The 23789-nt window shown below is 42.2% G+C and overlaps 1 protein-coding gene across 2 annotated transcripts in view; it reads left to right on the plus strand.

Annotated features, from left to right (window-relative positions):
* FMOD (fibromodulin) overlaps positions 1-18859 on the plus strand; it is a 78085-nt gene extending 59226 nt beyond the window's left edge. Inside the window, exons 1-3 of one of the 2 annotated variants that reach the window (XM_081865339.1) lie at positions 4384-4624; positions 7656-8667; positions 16776-18859. In XM_081865339.1, the coding sequence (XP_081721465.1) occupies positions 7680-8667; positions 16776-16927 (1140 nt within the window). In that variant the 5' untranslated portion in view covers positions 4384-4624; positions 7656-7679 and the 3' untranslated portion in view covers positions 16928-18859. Of the gene's footprint in view, positions 1-4383; positions 4625-7655; positions 8668-16775 lie in introns of those variants that run through there. The other variant, XM_081865338.1, reaches the window with a different exon arrangement.
* Positions 18860-23789: the final 4930 nt, after the last annotated feature.

Here is a 23789-nt window from a genome sequence, read left to right on the forward strand (position 1 = left end):
CCATATCACAGGGGCTGCAGTGGGATGTTTTGCCTTAGGCGCCAAAGCGTCTTGGGCCACCCCTGGGTGAGTATTTAATCTATCCGTCATTCAGTTAGTATTAAGAAGGTATACGTATCTGCAACCTGATTAGCTTTGTCACCTAGTGACTGGCAAAGAGAAGCAACCGTCTTTTTCCTGTCTTCTTCCAGCTGCTTCATCATTGCCTCATCTGCACTGTCCCATCTTTTTATCTATCCAGTTATTTTTGGAGTTTATTTGGGAATGGTCCCCTGCTGTTTTGGGATCCTCAAAGCAGGACCAGAAACCATAGAGCAAGAATGGAAGGTGAAGGGCATCAAAATGACCTGAATATTTGGAGCACCCAGGTCTGCGTTAGGAAGTGTTAGGGGGAAAGAATGGTCATTAGGTGGGTTGGGCAGTTGGCTGAACTGACTGCTGCACACCCCTCCCCGATACAACTGGTGGAATAAAAGAGCTAAAGCTTCACTAAACTGAGACTTCCATCTACAGGAGGAGCTGAATATTAGCATGTTGCTAATATCACTTATGGGAAGGAGTGAAGAATTTTGCAGAATTCTTTGCTGGTTTATCTGGGAGTAGGATTCGGGACTGGTCTGGTGTGGCCTGGCAACTGATCTCACACTTGCTGAGTTGCTGAGTGCTAGTGGCTGAGTGCCACCTTGGCAGCTGAACATCAAAGACAGTACAGACCCCCTGCCAGTGCACCATGGGTAAGCAGTTCTTCCACCCATCCAAAGAGAAGATTTTATTTGGGGGGGGGGTTAAAGGCCCTGGAAATTACATTCATGCTGGTTTATATTATCCATTTATGTGGCTAATAATTTTCAACTCCACATTTTAAAGCGTTGGGGGCCTTTCTTGCATTACCCCCATGTGCTGAGCAACAGTTCCTTTTATGTACAGGAAACTACGGTATCTGATCTGCTTTTTCTATTAAAGTTAATCATTTTTAATTATTCCTCCCTAGGTTTTTAGCTGTTCTTATTTTATATGTTGGCTGCCTTGAGTCCCAGTCACGGAAAAGGGCAGGGAATGAATGAATGAATGAATGAATGAACAAGCAAACTTAGAAATTATTATCCAGACATTTTCACTTTTCCCTCACACTATTCCAGAACAAGAATCAAGTCTTTTGCATTTGGCAAGTGGAGAAGAATTGCCTTCCAAACACTCCACAATATTGGGGTTCCTAGATTTTGGGGTGTACCTGTGCCAAATTACTATAATTACTCTACATGGTGTTAATGGCAGAAAGTTTACATACCCATATACATGCACTTGTCTTCAGATACAGTGGCAGATGAAGTTAGTTCACTTTTTGATATTCAATGAGAATTCACAGAGCACATACTAACCTTACTTCTTGTTGTGATGAGGAGGACCATGTATGCCCTAAGAGAGGAAAGGTAGGATATAAATTTAATTTAATTTAACTTCATAAGTAATAGAAATATTTGCAGGAGGACAAAAACAATTACTGGGGCACTGATGATGAATTAAAAGAAGTAACCCACAGAGAGAGAATTACTTAAAAATAAAGGAATGGGTTGTTTGAGCTTCCTCAGTAGAGACAGTATAAATATAGTTCAGCTGACATTGTTCAGTCCCACCTCCGCAGGGTGCAAAGAGATCAAAGAAGACACCCATTCTGAAAGAGAGACAGTGTGTGCACTTAAATTCCTCAAGGGGAGATCTCCAGAAGAGAATAAAGCACTTTAAAATCCTTCCAACCCTGCCAACATCTACTGAAGGAAGAAAACACAGCACCAAGGATTGAGCTGACCAGAGAGGCAAGTCAGTCAGCCATCCACCTCTTTGATCGGTCCAAAGGTACAGCTAAAGAGAGAGGTGTGTGTAATTGGAGGCAGACTGAATGTCCGGTGGAAGACAAGTCTCACACTTTGAAAATCCTGGCTTTAGAAAGCATAATCACAGATGAGGACATTTAGCACTAAGGAATGGGTTGTTTTTGTTTTACCTTACTGTGCTGATTAATATAGCAGTTGAGTTTGTTAAGCATTTACCTTAGACATTAGTGTATTGGAATGTTTATAACAAGGCTGCAGGCTTTAATCTATGATAATAATGCTATCAGGTTGTGTGTCAGCAAAAAAAGATGGCAATTTCTTCCAGCCTTTGTATAGGTTGCTAGTAAAAGATGCTTGCTGAGTGGACTTGGATGGCCAGTTTTTGCAATCCAGAGCAAAACTGCTTTACCATTTGAAATGTGGCTAGTAAAAGAGACAAGACTTCATTTTTGCAGCTGCAAAGGCATACTATCGCTTTTGGGGAACTGATGCTACTTTAAAGATTAGCCGGGTCTTAAGCATCAGCTGCTTGTAACTCCCTCACCGTGCTCAGCTGAGATGTTTGTAGATAAACAGAAATGCCATTAAGGCTATGTACACATCAGCAGCTTGAAACACATCAACATTTCAAGTCACATTCTTAAGTTACTTGTACAGACCCACGAAAAGGTAGATGTCTTCATTTGATACTCATTACATGATTTGTTTCCCCTGCACCACACTCCAATTCACTGAAGTGGTTGTCTGTATGTGTGCAATGGTTGCCTGAGGTATACCCATCTCTGCTTAACTGGCTTCCATTTTCAAATTGGATTGAACCTGATTTGAGGGAAAGCCCATCAAACAGGAGTAGTTCTCAAGAAGTCACAGAATAATCATGAGCTTAGACATAGAGCTTCAAAGTACAAACCTGTGCCTGGAAAGAGGAGGGAAAAATTTAAGTGTGGATAAGCCCTATGGCTCTTCTCGGAAGGGAACAGCCATCTAAAAGGCTGCTACTCAAACTTCCTTACCACTTGAGGAAAGGTAGAGAGCAAAACACTGTTAATCAGTACAATTAATCAAGCAGAGCTTGAGTTACAGGTTAAAATACACTTACGTTCCAGTTAATTACTGAAGCTTATATAAGGTGCCTTGGGCCTTGGGGTTCCAGTATGCAGACCACAAAAATGCACCAGCTCCATCCTATCTGGGCCAACTCTGATGAATAAAAGGGAGAAGCTGATTTTCCTTTATGTTCCTTAGATGTATCTACTGTAAATTAGCAGGGAATTTGGACGTGGAAAATATTTTACACATACGTGAATTGGCCCTCCTCCTTCAGAAACATATTTCATGGGGAAATATATAATATTTACATTTATATTGGTGTTATCAGGTTACATTAAAGTAGAAAGGTAGTTGGTTACGTTCACGCACTGATTGAGGTGTTGTGATGAATAAACCAAATTAATGCAAAACCGTTCTTTGGGTGGATCACAACATCACAAAATAGAAGCAAGCTTTTGATTCTCCAGAAACCTTCAAGCCAGATGTTACAAAAAGCAGTAACAAGCAAAAACAAATTGACCTGGTGTTAGAGCTATAAGATCTGAATTTAGATGGGAATTACAGACGAGAGCGGCACACTTGCCATGCAAGCTACACTTTCTGAAATTCCTTCTTTTGCACAGCTCTTAAAAGTGCTGGAACCCTGATTTCTTTTGCATCTGGCCTCCATGGTGCATTGTGGGCAGGTGGCATCATAGAGCACTCTGAAGGATGCTCATGTGATTCTTTGACAGCATGACTAGCATTATTAGGCCCAGTAACACTGCTGCCAACTAGGATGAAAGGCAGATCTGGCATTGTGTTATATTCAGGGCTTGGTTCTTAGATGTTATTTGTCTGTTGGGTGGTTTACTGCTCTGGTTGATTCAATAGGCTGTCTGAAAGCAAAGACCACTTTTTCTGCTACCACACAGAGTGTTATTATTTTCTGGGTTAACTAAAGAATTTGCTACAGAACATTTGAATAGAGACCGGTCTGGAGTAGTGATAGCCAGTATGGCAAAGAGTTGGGAGAATCTAAGGTCAGGAATAGTGTTGTATATGTCATGGGGAGATCACGTGAAACTGATGGGTCTTGGGACATTGCAACCTGTAGCTGTAGGCATTTTCTTGAGAAATGTTAATACTGAAACACCAGATTCTGCTGCATATTTTCCCCCAAATACATTGCCATTTGCAGAACTACAGGTTTCATTGCTTTAGCCTCTATTTGCATGGATGAAAAGAGACTTCATTTCTAAACAGCACAATTTATTTTCACATTTTCGGTTCCATCCCCAAATCGAGATTATTTTTTTCATTCCAACTTCTTTGCATCTTCTTGATGGGAAATACAGGCAGCAATAGCAAGAGTCTGTTAAAAACAACAACCAGGGTTCCACTAACTTGTTAAACAGAAAGAGAGACTAGAAGTGCCAAACCCTGTGCGAGGAAAAAGGAGAGAGAGAGAGAGAGAGAGAGAGAGAGAGAGAGAGAGAGAGAGAGAGAGAGAGATGTAGTTATTTATAACGCCAAGCAGCTTTAAGGTCTTTTCACTCTGCTTTGCAAACTGCCTGCTGCTTGGAGGTCACTCCAAAAAACATCACAGCAGAGCCCATGGTCTTCCAGCACAATATTTGATCAGGAATCTGGGTGGGTACCAACCTTGGCAAGTTGAAACTTGCACCTACATGCTCCATAATACACAAGAGGATCACACAGGCAAACTCTGAAGCTGTGGGAAAAGGTGTCTCTGAATCTAGGTGAGTTGATTTCTGAATTGCATATTTTGTGAGAGGATGTTTGAGCAATCCCTGGAACAAATGGGCCAAATGCAATTGCAGCATCGTGCTAACTTAGGAGGTCAGCACATGCAATAGGATGAGTAGCAAGGGTACAGACCTGTTTTGATTATTGGGGAAGGGAACATTTTGACCTCATTAATCATGACTTCTCTTCCTCCATAATTTGTGAAATTCTTGGCAGTGGGAGGCAAGATGAGACACACACACACCATCTTGCCAGATCCCTTTGCCTCCCTCCAGTTTATGCCCGGGACACTGTGTACCTGGCTGCATCATTTGCATCAAAGTGTAGTGGATATTGGTGAAAATGAAACCAGGGGGAGGAAATAAGAATTGTTAACTCTGAATTATGACTAGTATGTGAAGATTATCACTGAGACATCAGCTCTGCAATGTTCTACCTAAGGGATCAGAATCTCAGTTCAGATGATTGAAAAAAATTAAATGTGTTCCTTTAGTTTAATGACTATTATGAGTCTTCCTTAGCCAGTGTGGTTGTGGAAGGACACCTAGAAAGTGTGTAGCCGATGGAAATGAATTTCCCAGAAATGTGGCTCTTAAGCAGAACCACCAGGCAAGAGCTAACCTCTAGGAGCACCCTGGAGGAACAGAGACCTTTCCAGAGCTGCTTATAAAGATGGGCATTCAATAGTGGAGTGGTAGACAGTTGATTTTTTGATGGAGAGAGATGTGGAATGTGTCCATTTTCCAAGCAAGGAGAGGAATGTTTTATTTTTTCAGGCAAAGTGACACTGGGTGGTATGAGTGGTGCTTTCTGAAGAGCTGCCTGCATGCCAAGCTTCTCCAGTGTACAGAATCTAAACGCTCTTTGTAATTTTCCAAATACAGTTGCAGGTGCTCACATACATGCAAATAAAAGGAAGGTCTTTCCATTCAGTGTTTGCATGAGAGTGTGCATATAGCAAATAGATAGCCGTTATTCAGAAACTGACTGGGATTCTTCCAAGTAGTACTTCTTTTGTAGGGATATTTTTCGCCTGCTCAGAACTCAACGAGTAATATATATTTTTTTGTTTCTTGGAAAATGCCCACCCCTCCCTCCTAGCAAGTTCATCTATGTGAGTGGCATGTGGAAAGTGGCTGCATAAATATTGTAGGCATTGATTGGCAAGTGGCCCTTTTCACTGCCATTTTATGGCTCGCGCTCTCTCTCTCTCTCTCTCTCTCTCTCTCTCTCTGTTTGTGTGTGTGTGTGTGTGTGTGTGTGTGTGTGTAATTTTCTCCCTTTTCATTGTAAACATTTTATTTGTATTCTTCCATTTTTCTTTTAAATATCAAATCAGGCCCTTCTCTTTATTGGGGGTGGGAATCCTCACAGGGCATAATAGGAACTTACATTCATTGATTAAGCAGAAAGGGGAGAGCTGTAGGGGAAAGGATGAGGAGGACATGCAGAGACATCCCATTCCCCATAATAACCTGGTGTGATGCCAGCACATAGGAGGAGGAGGAAAACAGGGTTATGTCCCAATGGAGAACTCTCAGGGTCTGAATTCTTTGCACACATGAAGAACCTTGTACCCTTCACTGCTTTACTGTGATTCTTTTGAACTTCTTTAGAGGCTTAGTGCTCCCTAATGTACTGCTCATGCATAGAGTGTTAGAACTTAAACTGGTTGAAGCTTACAATTTCCTACAGCTGTTGAATGGGAATCAAAGTATTATTAGTATGCTGTTATGCTGTTATGCTGTTATGGCAAAGCTTACTGTCTAATAATAATAACCTTAATAATGATGATGGTGATGATGTAGTGTAGAGAATTGGGAAACCTTTCGTATAATTTTTTAAATACTTGAGCAAATTATTCAAAAGATCTATCCGTTGGAAGCCTAAAATACGTTATAGCATATATAACTGTACAGAGGCAGATTTTGGTTATATAGCACTAATAGGACATGGATAATAATTTATTTGTAGCTGTATTTAAAAGAAAACCAAATTTCAATATATAAAGAATTCTGTGGACTTATACAGTGGGACTTGTGTCATTAGGAACGAAAAGCTCCCTTGGGCTTTTCATTTGAAGACGCCCTTATAGCTCTGCCACCTGGGCTTCCATCCTTGTTTCTTGCAGTGGGAGTGCTATGCCAGGGAGCCAGCACACCAGCTGAGGAATGGATCATAGAAGCCAGTAGACTATAGCTTCTTTGTCTCCTGTGCCAGGATTTTAAAGCAAGAAGCTACAAACACACGTCAGTAGCAGGCCACAGGATTGTACATCAAAATAAGGAACACTACAGAAGCATGGAATCCATTCTGTGAGGTTCTATGGACAATCACTAGACTCTGCAGGGTTAGCAACATGAAACTTAAAGTGCTCTTGTTTCAGACATTGTAATCTGAATGCTAGAAGTACTTTATGGGCTTGAAGGCTCAGTCACGTCACAAATGTGTCTCTTCTACTTTTAAGTGAACCCCCAAACATTTCACTGCAAGGTCCACATTCTGAATTATTTTTCTGCTGGGCTAGTCATCTGTTCTATGGACTTGGGCAAGTCCTTCAGTCATTGTCTTGCTCACCTGGGCCCACTGAAAATTAGTCTCCCTTCTATGGTGTCAGAGGCAGCTTCCACACCCAGCAAAATGAAGTGGTGAGGCTTTCAGGGCAGGGTTGAATGTTTTGATACTCCCCCATGAAGGGGGGGGGGACTTCATGGTAGGTATAATACTAGCACCTAAAACTTTTGAGCCTTTGCTGTGAGTAGGGTAGGGAGGAACATGTAAGCATGCAATTCTGCCTGTTAAATAGCTGTATATTATACCTGCAGCCTGACCTGAAAAGCTTTACTGCTTGACTATCTTGATTGCATAAACTAGCCCTGTGCAGAAATCAATCATGCTTAATACATGTGTGAAGCCTCAGCCCCCTTAACATATGTTTGTGACTGCTATTTAATTTGTGTATCCCCGAGTTAACATTTTCTACGGTTGATCTTTCCTTCTTCCTTGTTGCACCTTTTTCTTTAGGTTGGTCCAAAGCTTGTGGCAACAATGCACTGGGCTTCTGTTCTGATTATAGTTGGCCTCTGCCGAGTGTCCTTGAGCCAGTACGACGATCAGTATGAGGACATGGCCTGGCTACAGCACTATTTACGCAGCCAATCCTCTTCTTACAGCTATTCTCCATATTATGAAGATGAGGTTCCCCCATATTCTTCTTACTCTTATGTGCCAGCTGGGTCCTCTGTTGGGGAGCCTGTCCCTGAACCACCTGTTTCCAGGGAATGCCCCCAAGAATGCGAATGCCCACCCAACTTCTCTTCTGCTATGTATTGTGACTCTCGCAACCTCAGGTATCTTCCTTTTGTGCCTTCCCGGATGAAATACGCCTACTTCCAGAACAACCAAATTGGGGCTATCCAAGAGGGAGCTTTTGACAATGCTACCAACCTAGAGTGGCTTGCATTGCACGGCAATCAAATAACCAGTGAGAAAATGGGAAAGAAGGTCTTTGCCAAGCTCAAGAACCTAGAGAGGCTATACCTTGACCACAACAACTTGACCAAGATGCCTACTCCTTTACCACGGTCACTGCGAGAGCTTCACCTGGCTTATAATCAAATCTCCAAGGTGCCATCCAATGCTCTTGAAGGCCTAGAGAACCTCACCGCCCTCTATCTCAGCCACAACCAAATCCATGAAATTGGTTCAAACCTCAAGGGGTTGAAGTCTTTGATTCTTGCAGACCTAAGCTATAACCAGCTCAGGAGAGTCCCTGATGGCCTTCCAATTGCCTTGGAGCAGCTGTATCTGGAGTATAATCACATACAAACTATCCCTGATGATTTCTTCAAAGTCTCCCCCAAGTTGCTCTATGTACGTCTTTCTCATAATAGCCTGACAAATGAAGGAGTCTCCCCCAATGCTTTTAATGCAAGTAACCTCCTGGAGCTAGATCTCTCGTACAACAGGCTTCAGAAGATACCACGAGTCAGTACAAGCCTCGAGAATCTCTATCTCCAAGGAAACAAAATAAATGGTGAGCAACAGCATTCTGGATGTTGGGCAATTTTAGAGTTGCATTTTAGAGCTTTTAGAGTTGTATTGGAACACAATATGCAGGCTATTTTTTAATGGCAAAAACAGAGTAAAGTGATTAGGAGAATCTAGATTAGGGACTAGTGTCTCTCTGGATGTTGCTGGATGACATCTGCCACATTCCCTGACCACTGGCCATGGTTGATAGGGCTGGGGGAAGTTGGAGTCCAACATCTGGAGGACCACAGTTCCCCACCCCTGACCTACACTCTGCCCTCTTAGCTCTTTGGAAAGCCAGTGTCATTGTTAAAGCACAAAATGAGAGCAGAGTACTTGAAACCAAGAACAGTGAGGTTTTTTCCTGTCTCTGGATTCCTAGGTCACATGGTATGGGGGGGCATCAAAGAGCATCCCCACATTTCCAAAGCCCCCAGATACTCAAGCAGGTTAGGGCATAAGCAGAAAGCAGAGAGAGGAACTGTGTGGGAACCAGTAGCCCTGCCATGGAGGAGCAGACAGGCAGATATTTGTTCCCTGCCACCAGCCCATCGGCCAGTTCTCATGATCCCAAGAGAACCCACCTCATGTGTAATGGACTGGCAAGGGCCCTGGAAGTGGACATGGCTGGAAAGAAATGGATCAAAGGCATGGAAAGGGACCCTCTAAGAGAGGCATAGGCAAACTCGGCCCTCCAGGTGTTTTTGGCCTACAGTTCCCATGATCCCTAGCTAACAGGACCAGTGGTCAGGGATGATGGGAATTGTAGTCCAAAAACATCTGGAGGGCTGAGTTTGCCTATGCCTGCTCTAAGAGAAAGGGGCTACATGGGGAAAGAAAAATAGCAGAGAGGTGAGTCAGGGGCTAGGAGAGAGGCAGAGAGAGAAAATCAAACCAGGGGACCTTTAGAATCATAGAATTGTGGAGTTGGAAGGGAGCCCAAGGGTCATCTAGTCCAATCCTGTGCAATTCTGGGATCTCAGCTAAAGCATCCATGACTTGTTCAATCCAAGGGCCACATTGTCTTCTGGGCAACCTTCTGAGGGCCACATGCCCGCAAAAGTGAGAAGAGTAACCAATGTGAATCTTACCTATGTGCTGTAAGCTAGCTTCTACACACTTACAAACACCCCTCTATTGTCTATCCAGGCAAGCAAGAAGCAATATCTGTGTTCAAGGGCACATTCCAGCCAGGGAAAGCATTCAAGGAGGGTGCAAAGGAGGGCCAGTGAGGTGTGTGGCCTGGGTAGAAAGGATATGGCTGAGATGGGGGGCGGGTGTCTTGAGGAAAGTCCCAAGGGCCAGATTGAAAGGACTGGAGGGCCACATTTGGCCGCTGGGCCTGAGGTTCCCTATCCCTGGTGTAAGGACTCAGCTTCATTAGTAAAGAAAATGCATTTTATATGCGTTATAACACTGTGACACCATATGGCGCTGTGGAGTCCAGTTTTTTGCCAATGTGATTTCTCCAGTCTAGAAGAAGGAACAGAGTGGAAGTAACCTCACTCCCTGTGGTTGAGGCCAAAAGACCAAAAACTTCCCCTGTTCCACCCCATCCCTTCCTCACACATATGGCCTGCCTTTGCCCTTCTATTTGCATTTTCCTACCATGCTCTGATCAATACAAGAAAGAATATGGTTCCAACACCAAGTGGCAGCTTCCTTTAAGGTGGGACTTATTGCTGCATTATTATTATTTTTTAGCACCTAGCATATGATTGTTCAACATGGTGCCAGTCATCATAGATGCCAGTGACATGCTCATGTTTCAAGGAGAAATGAGCATATGGAAAAAAGAGTCATGCAGTGGGTGAAATATAATGGGTAGTATTCTGCTCCCATGTACACATGGGTGTCTTAAAATGATGACCACAAAAAAGGAGCAAAATAAGTAAGTTTGTGTAATGAAGATTAGATAGAGCAAAACAACTTCTTCATCTTAAAATGAAGATTAATTTGTCACATAAGAATCAATTTCGTTTTTGATTGACCTAGCTTTGCATAGCTGTTGAAGGATCATGGTGTTAAGCCTTCAGACCAATTATTGGTTTTGCTTCATTCTCCAGGACTTGAGAAGTACTGCTGTGCATTTTTATTCAGAAGTAATCCGCAGTGTAATAAGAATTCGTTCAAAATAAGCGTACATAGGACTGCAGCTCTAGCTGCCTTTAATCTTTCATCTACATTGGAATTCTCATCAAATGGTTAACATTTTATACCCTTCCTACAACAGGGTTCTTGTAGAAGCATTAGCCCCATAGAATCAGAGTCCTAGAGCAGGTGAAAAAGAATAATTTTGTATGGGAGAAAAGTCTAAAAGCAGAATTTGTATGCCACTTTCAGCAATGTTTGGGTGCTGCTAAAATGTCCACATCTGGAAGAGTCCATAATTAGTTGAATATCTTAGTTTGTACATATCAGAGGTTCTATATTCACATGAAATAGGAAATTGCAGTGTGTTACATACTGTGAGCAAATGCTTCAATTTTACTTCTCTTGCATGTGAAGAGGAAATGTGAGAACCTGAAAGTTGATACAATAAACCATGGTTTAGTATTATGTCCGAATGTGGCCCATGCAAAGAGATAACCTTAGCAACTGTCGCTCTCCCTTGCAATTATTATTGACTACTATCCTTGGACAGTTAGAGGGTGTGATCTTAAGTTATGTGGAGATGGCATGTTTTTATAGCACGAGTCCACAAATGGCTACTAGTACTGTACTAGTACTGTACTGTACTAGTTATGTACTTACAAAGCTCTTTTATTTGGAGATCCTTTGCAGATGAGTCTGGGTACTGCATGAAGAAAGCTGATGCTTTCAAGAGTGATGGCATTTCTAAAATTAATCAATTTTCTTTACGTCATTTTGTTATTTACCAGTAGCTCCAGATTTGCATGGAGTCCAAACCGCATACAGATCAACTGGGCGTATTTTGAAAAACCACATGTCTGGAACAGGGAGTAGGGAGCCTGTGTCCCTCCAGATATTTTAAAACTCCATATCCCACCAGCTCCAGCCAGCATAGCCAATTGTCAGGGCTGATGATAGTTTGATTACACAACACCCAGATGGACACAGGTTCACCACCCCTGGTCTGAAGAGATATACATTCCCTATTGGTTGGTTTGTACCTGTTGAACTTGCCAAGACTTAGGCTCCCCACAAAAAAGGCTGACTCTGCTCTGTTTAATCAAACAGTGGTGCCATCAGTTTTGGGAAGGCAGAGGCACAGCTTTGCACTTGGAACAGCTTGACAAGTATTGCACTTGTCTCAGTGTTTTGCTTCAAATCTGTGTGGCAACGAGGCAATCTCTCTGGATTTCTCTTTATTTATTCACTCATTTTTCAAACCATTCTGTAGCTGACCTTTAAAGTTTTTTAATGAGTTTCTCAGAAGACCTTTGCTTTTTTCCATAGTAAATGAGGAATGCTGCAGAGCAAAAAAAGACTCAGTAGCTAAGTTTGTTTATATATATATATATATATATATATAGCGCCCTGGTAGCTGCTGGGCTTTTAAGTTGATGGTGTCTTTATCTCTTGGCCAGAATGCTGTTCTTTTGAGGCACATCTCAGATGAAGAATAGCCATTTGTCTTTCTCCAGCTCCCTTTCATCTGAAAATCTGAAAGAGGTTCACAACCTCTACACACTTCTGCTTAGGCAGAAACTGGGCAGCAGCTAGGAGACAAGACTGGAAGTTGAAGGCAGTTTGAAATAAGGGACACTGCTCCTGTTGTGTACATTCTGCCACTTTTGAATCTGGTAATTAGATTTTGCAGGGATTTGCTTTGTTTCAGAAATCTACTAGAACTGTTTCAATGCAGGCAACTTAGCATGGCAAAAGAGATATGTGTGCATGTGTGCATGGGAAGTGAAGCCTCACACAAACTCCTTTCAACTCCCTTGAAAAATATTGGCTGTCTCCAGCCTAGAGATGTTGGAGCATTCAGATGAAAATGGAAACAAGAGTGTAAATTGGCAATGTTTGCTGATTTGTCTCATGTCTAGAATAGAAATCAACCCAACAAATACAATCAGTATTCACTGTTGTTGTTTTCAGTCTGCAAATGATGCATAACAACATGTAATTGATGACTACCCCCCACCCGATTTACATTGTGTTTCATTTCCATTGGAAATGAATGGGAAAATGTAATGATAATTGCATGACTGCATATACAACTCCACCATAGCAGATGGCAAGATGACTAACATATTTTTCTCAGAACCTGAACTGCAGCTGAATGGAAACAGCACTGCCAAATGCAGAGCAGAGCAGAAACCAATGCCTTCTTAAACCCCTGTACCAGCCCCATGTTCTTTCCAACATATCCCATACACTATATGATGACTGTGAACTTGCCCCATGGTCATGATGTTTAACAGCTCACAGCCTCCCTCCTTTCGCTGCATGCAGTTATTAAAGCAGGTGTGCAGGGCAAGGGAAGGATATGACCTGGGGAGAGTGCTGAGGGCCAGGTAGAGATGCCTGGAGGGCCACATCCAGGCCCCAGACCTGAGGGCCACCCCCCATTAAGCAGATAACAATACACTAGTTAATGCCCATATGATTTAGGTTTCCTTTTCAAAAGTGTCAGAATCTGTGCAAACAAGCCTGTGCACTGAGGGAAGTGATCCTAAATACACCAAAAGGGCAGGGGTGGGAATCTAGGGCCCCAAATGAGTAGTATGGACCCCAGATGCAGCAGGGTTGACTTGCCATATTTTGAATCAAGTGAAGCAATACACAGGGGCCCCCGTAAGCCCATTAAGTCCGGAGCCTCAAGTTACCTAACTGCACCACTGCTAATGGATGCTAAAAAGGACTCCAACTAGCATATGCTCTGCTCAGCATCCCCGCCAGAAAAAAAGAAATTGTAACAAAAGTGAACTAAACCATGTGCAAACTTACTGTTGTAAAAGACGTGAAAAGTTAGGGGAGAGATTATTGAGATTTGCTACTGATATACTACTATATAGTGCCATCAGTATGTGTGATGCTTTATAAAACACAAGATGACAGGTCCCTGCCCTAAGGAGCTTACAATCTAAGATATTTAGAAGGTAACAATCAGTGTGAACATGACACTATTCACACACAGTATCTGCAACTTGGGATCATCCCCTAATTTTCAACACACTAAAGGAATTACTTTTCACCAATACAATAATTCACTTGGGAGATTTATTGTCAAAAGATGTTTGCTCAGCCATGAGAGTAAATGTATTTGCAAATGATTCTGCGAGTGCATGGAGAATAGAACTACTCTTTGCTTCATGCTAGCCAAAAGGTCAGTCACCAGGCTCCAAGAGTGTGGTCTGAAGGCACATGGGATTTGCTGAAGGTAAGCAAATAAGTACCTGGATTGTAGAGCTCCTGCGAACCATATGTTACACCACCATGGGTTTCACGGTGGAAGAAAGGCAGGATATAAACCTGGGAAAACAAATAAGGTATATATTTAGCAACCAGTAAAAGATGGATCTCATGCCTAGGCAGCAAGCTTGCATATGGCATTAGTCAGGCAACTGTGGGAAGCCAGAATGCTTTCATGTGGACTGCTGGCCTGACTCAGCCAGGATGGCAGTTTGCAATGGCCTAGCATACTTCTGCTCTTCCCCAATTCTCGTCTTGACTCACTCTCTACATTTTACTTTCCATAAAGAGTTTCTTGCACAGCAGCAATCATGCAAGGCATATCTGGCCCAGCCAGCAGCCTTCACCTTCCTCAACAAAGTGTGAAAGATGGACTCTTGCATTTCCAAATCTGTCCAGTGTTATACTGCCCTTACAGCATATGCACTTTTTTCCCGGTTTTAAAGCAGCAGCAGCTGTTTCAAGGAAATGTATAAATTTGCTGCCAAGTTCTAGACTTTGGTTGCCCTCTGGCTGCTTATAAGAAGCATTGCAGCAGGACACACACCTCCATTAATCCATTTCCCCGCACCCCGTCTTTGAATCTTTCAGAGTTCACTGAAGGATTAGGGGTGCTTCTATTTAAAAAAACAACAACAGAGAGGGATGCTAGAGCTTGAGTCTAGTATTCTGCATGGTCTCCTTGTATTCTCTTGACAGCAGGGAATCCTTTTCCCAGAGATATTTCAGCTTCCATAAAGCATTGCTGTCCTTCATATAGTGTCCATCGAGATGCAAAGCACTTTACGGAGTAAGCAACAAAAAGACTGGGTCCATTGACAGGATAAAGGCAATAAATAAATGAATGGAAGGAAGATGGAAAAGAGAGTAAGCAATAAAATAATATACTAATAATATTACTTTATTTACACAAAGGCTACATTGCACACCATACATATGAAGCACATTTAAGGCTCATGACTCTCCCCAAGGAATCCTGAAAATGGTAGTTTCTCGCAAAGTTTTAATACTCACCACCCTTAACAAATTACAATTCCCAAAATTCTTTAGGGGAAGTAGTGTGCTTTAAATGTGTGGTGTGTATGCAACCATTGTGTTAACTAGCAGCAGTGCTATTTCTCTAGAAAAAGAGGTGTTGGAACTCACCATGAACGCCTCCCTTGTTCTCTTTTAATGGCAATGGTGCCCACCTGAGAGGTGCCGGAACTGAGTTCTGGTGAGTTCTGGCTGGGAACAAAAGCCCTGATTAATAGTAAGAATACTTTTTAACCCTTCTTTAAACTTCTGGATGCAGATCCCAAAGTGGCATATTGCATACAAGAGAGCCTAAAGATGGCCCCAGACTGTCACAATTTTATGGGAGGGATTCAAGTGTATCGGAACTTTTGATTTGCACAATTAAAACTCTGCCATCCTAGCACAAGAAATCTACCTTTAAAAGATCCTGACTTTTTGTGGTTTGGAAACTGATGAGGAAATGCTTTGAAAATTGTGAGACAAATAAATGATTAAGAGGAAGACATGTAAACACCCCACAAGCCAATCAGGATTAATACTCATTGGCATATAACCACTGTAAACAAATAGGGGAGGGGAGCTCAAAAAGGACTAGACATAGACTAACTACCATGCAAACTTTGTGCAAGCAAATCTGGTTGAATGCTTAATAAACACCCCAGGAAGAATTGCTGGGGTGCTTCCAGGACTGGATTATTTAACAACACTGCCATTGCTGTTCAGCTTTAAGCTACAATAACCACTCGTATCATAGAATTGTAGAGTTGCAGTGCAGGGATCTCAATTAGATCATACATGATAGATGCCCCCCCAAAAAAACCTCTGCTTAAAAACCTCCAAGGTTAAGTATTCTTGACTACTAACATTCTGTAGCCAAGTGGACAGTCCCAGCTTTCCTCAGCCCCAAACGTTCCACAAGAAATTACAGCATGAACAGTGTGTACTGTGTATCTGAAGAAGTGTGCATGCACACGAAAGCTCATACCAAGAACTGACTTAGTTGGTCTTTAAGGTGCTACTGGAAGGAATTTGTTTTGTTTTGACTATGGCAGACCAACACGGCTACCTATCTGTAACTAGTGTGTACTGATGTAATTGACAATTTATTTTCTGGATCCCAGCTCCTCTGGGGAGGAGGAAAGACCGTCTCTCAGTCTAAAAGATGGAACTGAGTTGAATTCAGAATGCAAAAATGCTACAGTGTATAAAACGTCCCTAATCCCTGGTATTTGTGATTCTTCATGGAATAGGGTGCAATTTAAACTGTGATTTCTCTATCATCCATGAAAATGGCCTAAAACGTTAGGCCTTCAAAAATATTAAATCCTCCAGCAGCTCCTGCTGCGTCAGCTTTATGGCAGTTGCTCAGCAGACTAGCTAAAGAAAATCTGCTCTTTACTCAGGCTTCATCCTCGCGGAGACGTCAAAGGTCAGTGTGCTGAATTTCCAGCAAATTACCATGATAATTTTACATCTGGTACCCTTGCTTCTGGAATGCAGGTGGTGAGAAAGCTACTCTTGGGGTGTAGACAGTTTTAGGATAACTGTAGCTTCTCAGGAACCGGTTCATTCCTGAATTGGGAATTAGATACTCATGCGGTTGTTTGCCTGTGTGTGCATATAGTTCATATTAACACTTGAAAAGCACTAATCCAGACATTTGGTTAAAAGAGCCGAAGTGATGCAAGATTCCTTTCTTCTTCTTCCTCCCAGAATTCACCATCAGCAGCTTCTGCACCATCGTAGACATCATGAATTTTTCCAGGCTACAAGTTTTGAGGTTGGACGGGAATGAGCTCCGTCGGAATAACCTGCCCTCCGACGCCCCACTCTGTCTGCGATGGGCGAGCGTAATAGAGATTTAGCCATTGCTCCGGATCCTTTCCTTAACCCCTTCCCTCCTTACAAGGCCAGACCCCTCCTGCGATCACATGGGAGCGCAGAGGCCGACATTCTCAATTTTAACGCTGCTTCATTTGACTCAGCTTCTGCATTTATATAATGTAAGGGGGGTTGATAAACTTGATCCAACAGATGCTGCCCCATTATTAGCCAGTCAGGTGACAACAACTATGCAGGCAAAAAAATAATATATTTTTTTGCCCACCTTCTTTCAGTCTCCTGTTCTTCAGCAACTAATCAGTTATCTGGTCTTCATGCTGTCAGGCAGCGTGTATCTCTCCATTTAGGTGGGTGGTAAGGCAAGCTTTTGTTTCATTTCACATGTATAGCTTTAGAAGTTTGATGCCAGCTGGGATGCCTTTGGGATTTGTTTTTCCTTGTAGGAGGGTCGCCATGAGAGAAAGAGTGTGTACACGGTGGGGGCGGATGAGATTGAATCCAAACAAAATGAAAACAGATTAAACAGTTGCCCACACAGCAAGGAGCAATTAGAGACAAGAGGGTGGGGAAATGGGGAAAAGAGAAAAGGAGAGAGAAAATTACTAACATGAGAGGATCCAGGTCTTTAGCTGGTTTTCAAAGATGAATAGAGCTCCCCTGGTGATGACTTGGCTTTTTCTCCCCCTCTTTTCAGTTTATTTGGTTTTCTATGCTGATTAAAAGTCCTACAAATAAATGCAATAACAGAAGTTATCTAATCTTAGCAAACTAATATCATCCACAATGTGTTCACAATTTACCCTGGAAAGACCCAAATGTATTCTGACATTCCTGCAGTTCCAGAGGGAGCAGCTTCCCCATTTTTTACCATCCTTACATTTTCCTCAATTTAACAACCATGTATTATTCTCCCTATTGATTTTTAATTCTTGTTTCTTCCAGTTTTGTGCAATCTGTAATGTCGTAACGGAAAGATTTAATCCAGCGGGGATCTTGACACTGTTGCATTTAGATAAATAGCAGCCATTGGATCAAATAGTAAAAGGGTCCCCACAATCTAATATAGGTTTTATTGTTTATACGTGTAGGTCCATCATACATGTAGAAAATTTCCTCTGTCTGTACCATAATTGTAGGAGGAAAAAATCCTTTCATTTTCAGAGGAAATAAATTTTTATGGATTTGTAAATTTTTGATAGCATTAAGCCTCAGTTGGGGCTTCGAACACACTGCATATCATTAATCTCTTCCAACCCAGACAGGAAAGAGTTTTTTTCCACCCTCTGCTATAATGCAGTTCAGTTTATTAGCCAGTGCTTGCAGAAGACATATTACTTTCCATGCACTCCTTGGGTGCATATAAAGAATGCCGCAGTTATTGAAGCAACATTCCTGGCCAGTTATAAAATACAACATGAGCCAAGTTGGCATTAAAATACCTGGCAAGACTCACCATCATTCAGTAAAGCAGATGACTTGACTTGCCAGCATAGCATGAGAAACTGGGGGCTTTATAATTGTACTGCTCTACAAGTGCCCATTCAGGTACTGCAGTTCAATAAAAGTTGTATCCCAAATTGTTTTGTACAGCAGAATCCCATTCTAGCGTCCCATGTGTTTCATTGCATTTGTTGTAACTTGTTTGCTTGGCTATAGAGTTGTCTCAGCTGAATTTCATACACATGGCAGCACCAAGTCTTGCTCTAAGAATGTATGCTTCTTTCGTCTCGAGGTTCTCCCCCCTCATTCACTCAATCCTTTCATTTGTGTGTGGCTCACGGAGGAGATGAGACGTAGAAGGAGGAGCAAATGAGTTTTACGGGGATCTTGGGAAGCTCAAAATGCCATCGAAACTGCCTTGTGTTTAAAGTGTATGCTGATAATATAAAAGAAATATATAAAAGCATGAATTGTAGATATCATTACTGATCAATAAAACCCTTTCTGTAATTGCATGGGATGCCTTCGAAACCACCATTTACCAGGTTAGATTTGAAATATCTGGTGTGATCAAGGAAACAAATGAAGCCTCCCTTGGATGATTGGAAGAGATTAAGGTGGAATCTACATACATATAAAAACCGTTCTGAAAAAGTGTTTTTAAAAATACATTGAATCTTCCATAAGGTTCACCATCGCTATCTAGTGTCACATTTTATATTGCACTTAAAACACACTTAAAATGTTTGATTTGCAGCTGTATAGTTGAGTCTTGAATTTGTTTCTTCATAGGACATTTGGGGAATCAGATACTTGTATTCAGTTACTGTGTCCCTTCTCCACATGCCCACCCACACAGGAACTCCAGCTCAGCAGGCCCGGCATGAGCATGATGAGTGTAGAGCACGCAGACAAAGGTGGGAGATCTTGCTAGGAAACTTTTCATATCACATTTTATTCTCTTGGAAAGGGGTCTGGTACTGCACTGCAAACTTTTTGCTTTAATGTTTATAGCCAGACAGAAAGTGCAGCAAGATGCAAAGACAGACACACCTTTAAAAGGGTTTGGCGATCACTGTGGTTATAAAAATATGTTTCTTCACAAAATATCCTCCTGTTCGTCAGATTATCTCCAATCAGTATTCACACTGGAAAATTTCTGCTTTAGAAACTGAGTCAGGATTGGGATGTATTGCACTGTGAATTGCCTTAACACTGCACCCATTTGTCTGAAATTTGTCAGGCTTCATCTACTTATAAAAGTAGCTAATGCAGCTGCAAATTACATCCAATCCTGTCAAAATGTAAAAGAATTACAGCTATGACAAAATAATAACAATAATAATAATGGAAAATACAACAGTTCAGCTGAAGAAAAGAAGTGAATTATTTCCAGATAAGTGTGCACAGGAATGCAAGATAAGGTACCTTGAAGTGAATAGCAACTCGTTTCACACGCAGCAGCTGGCAAACATTGCCTTCAACTGTTAAGTATGGTGACATATTTCTAAACAATCCCCACTTTACCAAATGGGCCACTGCTATTTGGAGTTTGGAAGAGAAACCACAGAGACATGTGCTGCTTTGTGATATCTGGACTGATTCACAGATAGAGAACATAGATGGAGGCAACTGGCATACACACTCCTACCAGGCAAAAGAGATGCTATCCACTAGAGAAATATACCTGCACCCTACCCCCAGATGCCTCCAGCTACAGCCCTCTGCCTGTGTCTTCTTGTCTCTGCCCGCCCCTGCAAAACACTGCTGCTTCTGTTGCCTCACACACAGAGACTTTATGTCCATCTCCTCCTCCCAGCAAGGGTGAGGGGAAAAGGTTCACTGTTAGCCCCACCCATTCAAATCACTCCAAGTCCTTCAGCTATTTCCTGACCTTTTAAATTGGTTTGTAAACATCAGCTGCAAGGTTTAGGATAGGGTTGCCATATTTCAAAAACTTGAAAGCTGCTGAGCCAAAAAACAACAACACATGACTTGCCTTTCGAAAATTCCTCCCAGATATCAGTTCCGCCTTTGAAATCCCAAACATATGGCAGCCCTGTTTAAGAATACAATATATATAGTAAGCAGAGCAATCTGCAACAATGACAAGGGAAGATTCTATCAATACTGTTTAATTAATTTCTAGAAGCTCAGGTTCATATGTGTTTGAAAGGAATATGCTCTGGTCTGGAAATCTGCAGACTTTATCTGCGTACTAAATGGTGGTTTAAATGCAGTCTGATTTTGTTCAAGGGTGTTTTAAACGCTTCAAATATTCCTGGATTAAGCCTTGGCATTGAAACAAGATGCCAAAACTGAACTTGGCACAGATTCCGCTGTGTCCAGTAGCCATTCTTGGTGTGGGAATAAGGGTGCTGCAAGGAACCAAAAGCATCCTTACTTTTATTTCTGAATTGCAGGGAGGTATGCAATTAACCAGCAACAGAAATCATGTGATCTAGTTTTGCCCTCTAGTGGCAGAAACTTGGCACTTGCAGCAACATATCAAACGCTTCAACATTGAATACATCAAGTTTGTTTCTTATATGTCACAACCGTACAAGTTAACATACCTACTCTTCAGCCTCTTTTTGAACAGTACCACATGTCTGGGTTGCTGCCAGTGGAACTGTGTGTGTTCTCCCGGCTGCGTCAACTGAAATATAGTGTCCTGGTCAAGGTAAGTAATAATACCACTCTATTCTGCCTTGGTCAGACCACACCTGGAATACTGTGTCCAGTTCTGGGCACCACAATTTAAGAAGAATATTGACAAGTTGGAACGTGTGCAGAGGAAGGCAACCAAGATGATCAAGGGTCTGAAAACCAAGCCTTATGAGGAAAAGCTGAGGGAATTGGGTATGTTTAAGCCTGGATAGGAGGAGACAGATATGAGATATGATAGCTATCTTCAAATATCTAAAGGGTCATCACATAGAAGATGGAGCAAGCTTGAAGACATTGTCTACTTTAGTAGGGCAGCTCCATCATGGGTCGCAGCACTGAATAAGTCAGTGGAATTATCTGTGCCTTGCCTCACTTCCTCTCCTTAAAAGAGGGAACATTGCTTCATCTCAACTTAGCTAGGCAATCTCAGCTGAGATGAAGTGGCCAGGGATAGAGATGGAGGAGAAATAAAAGTAGCATTTAAAGGTGAAATTAGCAAGTTTGTATTTTATTTTGCAATACACAAACTGAAACACAGGCATCCTTCCAAATTGGCGTTTCTCCGAATCTTGCAATGCAGTTTCGCGGCCAAGTAGGTGTAAGTATGCCAGGGCAAAATGGCCACCAAAAAGACTTTATAAGTGAAAACAACATCCAAAACACAATATATTAAAGAATAAAGGTAAAGGTACACCTGCCCATACGGGCCAGTCGTGTCCGACTCTAGGGTTGTGCGCTCATCTCACTTAAGAGGCCGGGAGCCAGCGCTGTCCGCAGACACTTCCGGGTCACGTGGCCAGGATGACGAAGCTGCTCTGGCGAGCCGGCACCAGAGCAGCACACGGAACGCCGTTTACCTTCCCGCTATAAAGCGGTACCTATTTATCTACTGCTAGGTGGGCGGGAGCTGGGACCGAACGACGGGAGCTCACCCCGCCACGGGGATTCGAACCGCCGACCATGCGATCGGCAAGTCCTAGGCGCTGAGGTTTTACCCACAGCGCCACCCGCGTCCCTTCTATTAAAGAATATTGCCTTGCAAAAATGTGCATATTAGTCCAAAGAGCACACCAAACTGTTTATTAGAAGAAATTTTCATTTAAAATATATATATATTACAGATAGTTTCAGAAATGTCGTGAACTAAACAAATCAGTCTGAATGAAACAGGTTGTCTGGAAAATCCCCCCATCTTAACCTCAAGCATACTCACTAGGCCGAGCCTAAAATACCCCCCTTTCTTGCCATTCCTGCCACAGCTTGGGGCTAACTAATGTTTAGTTTTTCCCTCCCCACCTGCTGACTAAAAAGCCAGGAGGGCCTTGCTGAAAATCCTTTAACAGACAGGTTGATCGCATTATCCCCATAGAACTGAGCAGTTGAAAGCTTAATCCCTCCTACAAGGGCAATAGGAGCTTCCCTAAATCCTGCTTAACTCTGCATCTATCTCTGTCATCTTTCTTAGGGCACTGAACCCCTTTTCCAAACCCACCTCTGCAGCATTCCAAAGATAAATGACATTTTCAGTGACCAAGTCCTACCCACCTCTAGATTGTGGCCACAATCTTGTCCTCAGGACTTCAGGGAAAGACCAGGTGGCACAAGGTGGGCAGCAGTTGATTCTAAAACACCTGCCATCACCTCCCACTTCCACTCTGGCCCACTTGCCAAACCCCAGTTGCATTCCAGTTAGTGATGGATGAATCTGTCAGTTTCAGTTCCTCTCATTTCCTCCTTTTTCCAGTCTTAAATTCAGTTTGCCCAATTTCCTCAACAGTTTGCAAAAAAATTAAAATAAAATAAAGTCCTCACAAAAACCAATATTCATTTTCATACACATTTTTCCTAATAGTACATTTTTTGTACACAATTTTTCCTAATATAGCTATTTTTTGCCTTCTGTTCCCCCTAACATAATGCATTTGGCAGTGATTTCATTAATATACACATTTTGTGGTCACTGTTTTCCCTGATATATACATTTTTGCATTGTTGTTGTTGTTGTTGTTGTTGTTGTTGTTGTTGTTACTACAGTAGTACCTCTAGTTACGAACCTAATTCATTCCGGAGGTCCATTCTTAACCTGAAACTGTTCTTAACTAGACGCGTGCTTTCGCTAATGGGGCCACTTGCTGCCGCTGCGCCACCAGCACATGATTTCCATTCTCATTCTGAGGCTAAGTTCACAACTCGAGGTAACTCTTCCAGGTTAACGGAATTTGTAACCTGAAGCATTTGTAACCTGAGGCATTTGTAACTCGAGGTACCGCTGTATTATTCTTTCAGTCTTTGCCACTCCCAACCCAGACAGCCACTCCAGAAGATTGCCATGGTTGATAGTATTGAAGACCTCTGAGAAATCAAGGAAAAGTAACATGAACATACTCACTGTCTCTGTCTCCCAACAGAGGTCAACATGCAGGGTGACCAAGGCAGTTTTCATGCCAAAACCAGACCTAAACCCCAAATGAAATGGAACTAGAAAACTGGTTTCATCCAAGATCCGCCTGGTTGGAAAGCTGCATTGTGAAATTCAGAAACACATGTTATTTTGAAGGATAGCTGTGCTTTGATTCACAAGTCAGGATGTGTGCATTCAACAGGCTCACATTAAAACAGAAACTGAACGGATTTCTCCCCCACCCCAATTTTAGTGCTGGAGTGGCTTACACACTTGTTCACCCAAAAGACAATAGAATGGCCACATATGAAAAAGGGTAGAAGCTGTCAGCGAACACTGGTTGAAGAGAACACAGTGTTATCTTCTGTAAATAA

The sequence above is a fragment of the Podarcis erhardii genome (genome assembly GCF_964252035.2).
Source record: "Podarcis erhardii genome assembly, chromosome: 6".
NCBI lineage: Eukaryota > Metazoa > Chordata > Lepidosauria > Squamata > Lacertidae > Podarcis > Podarcis erhardii.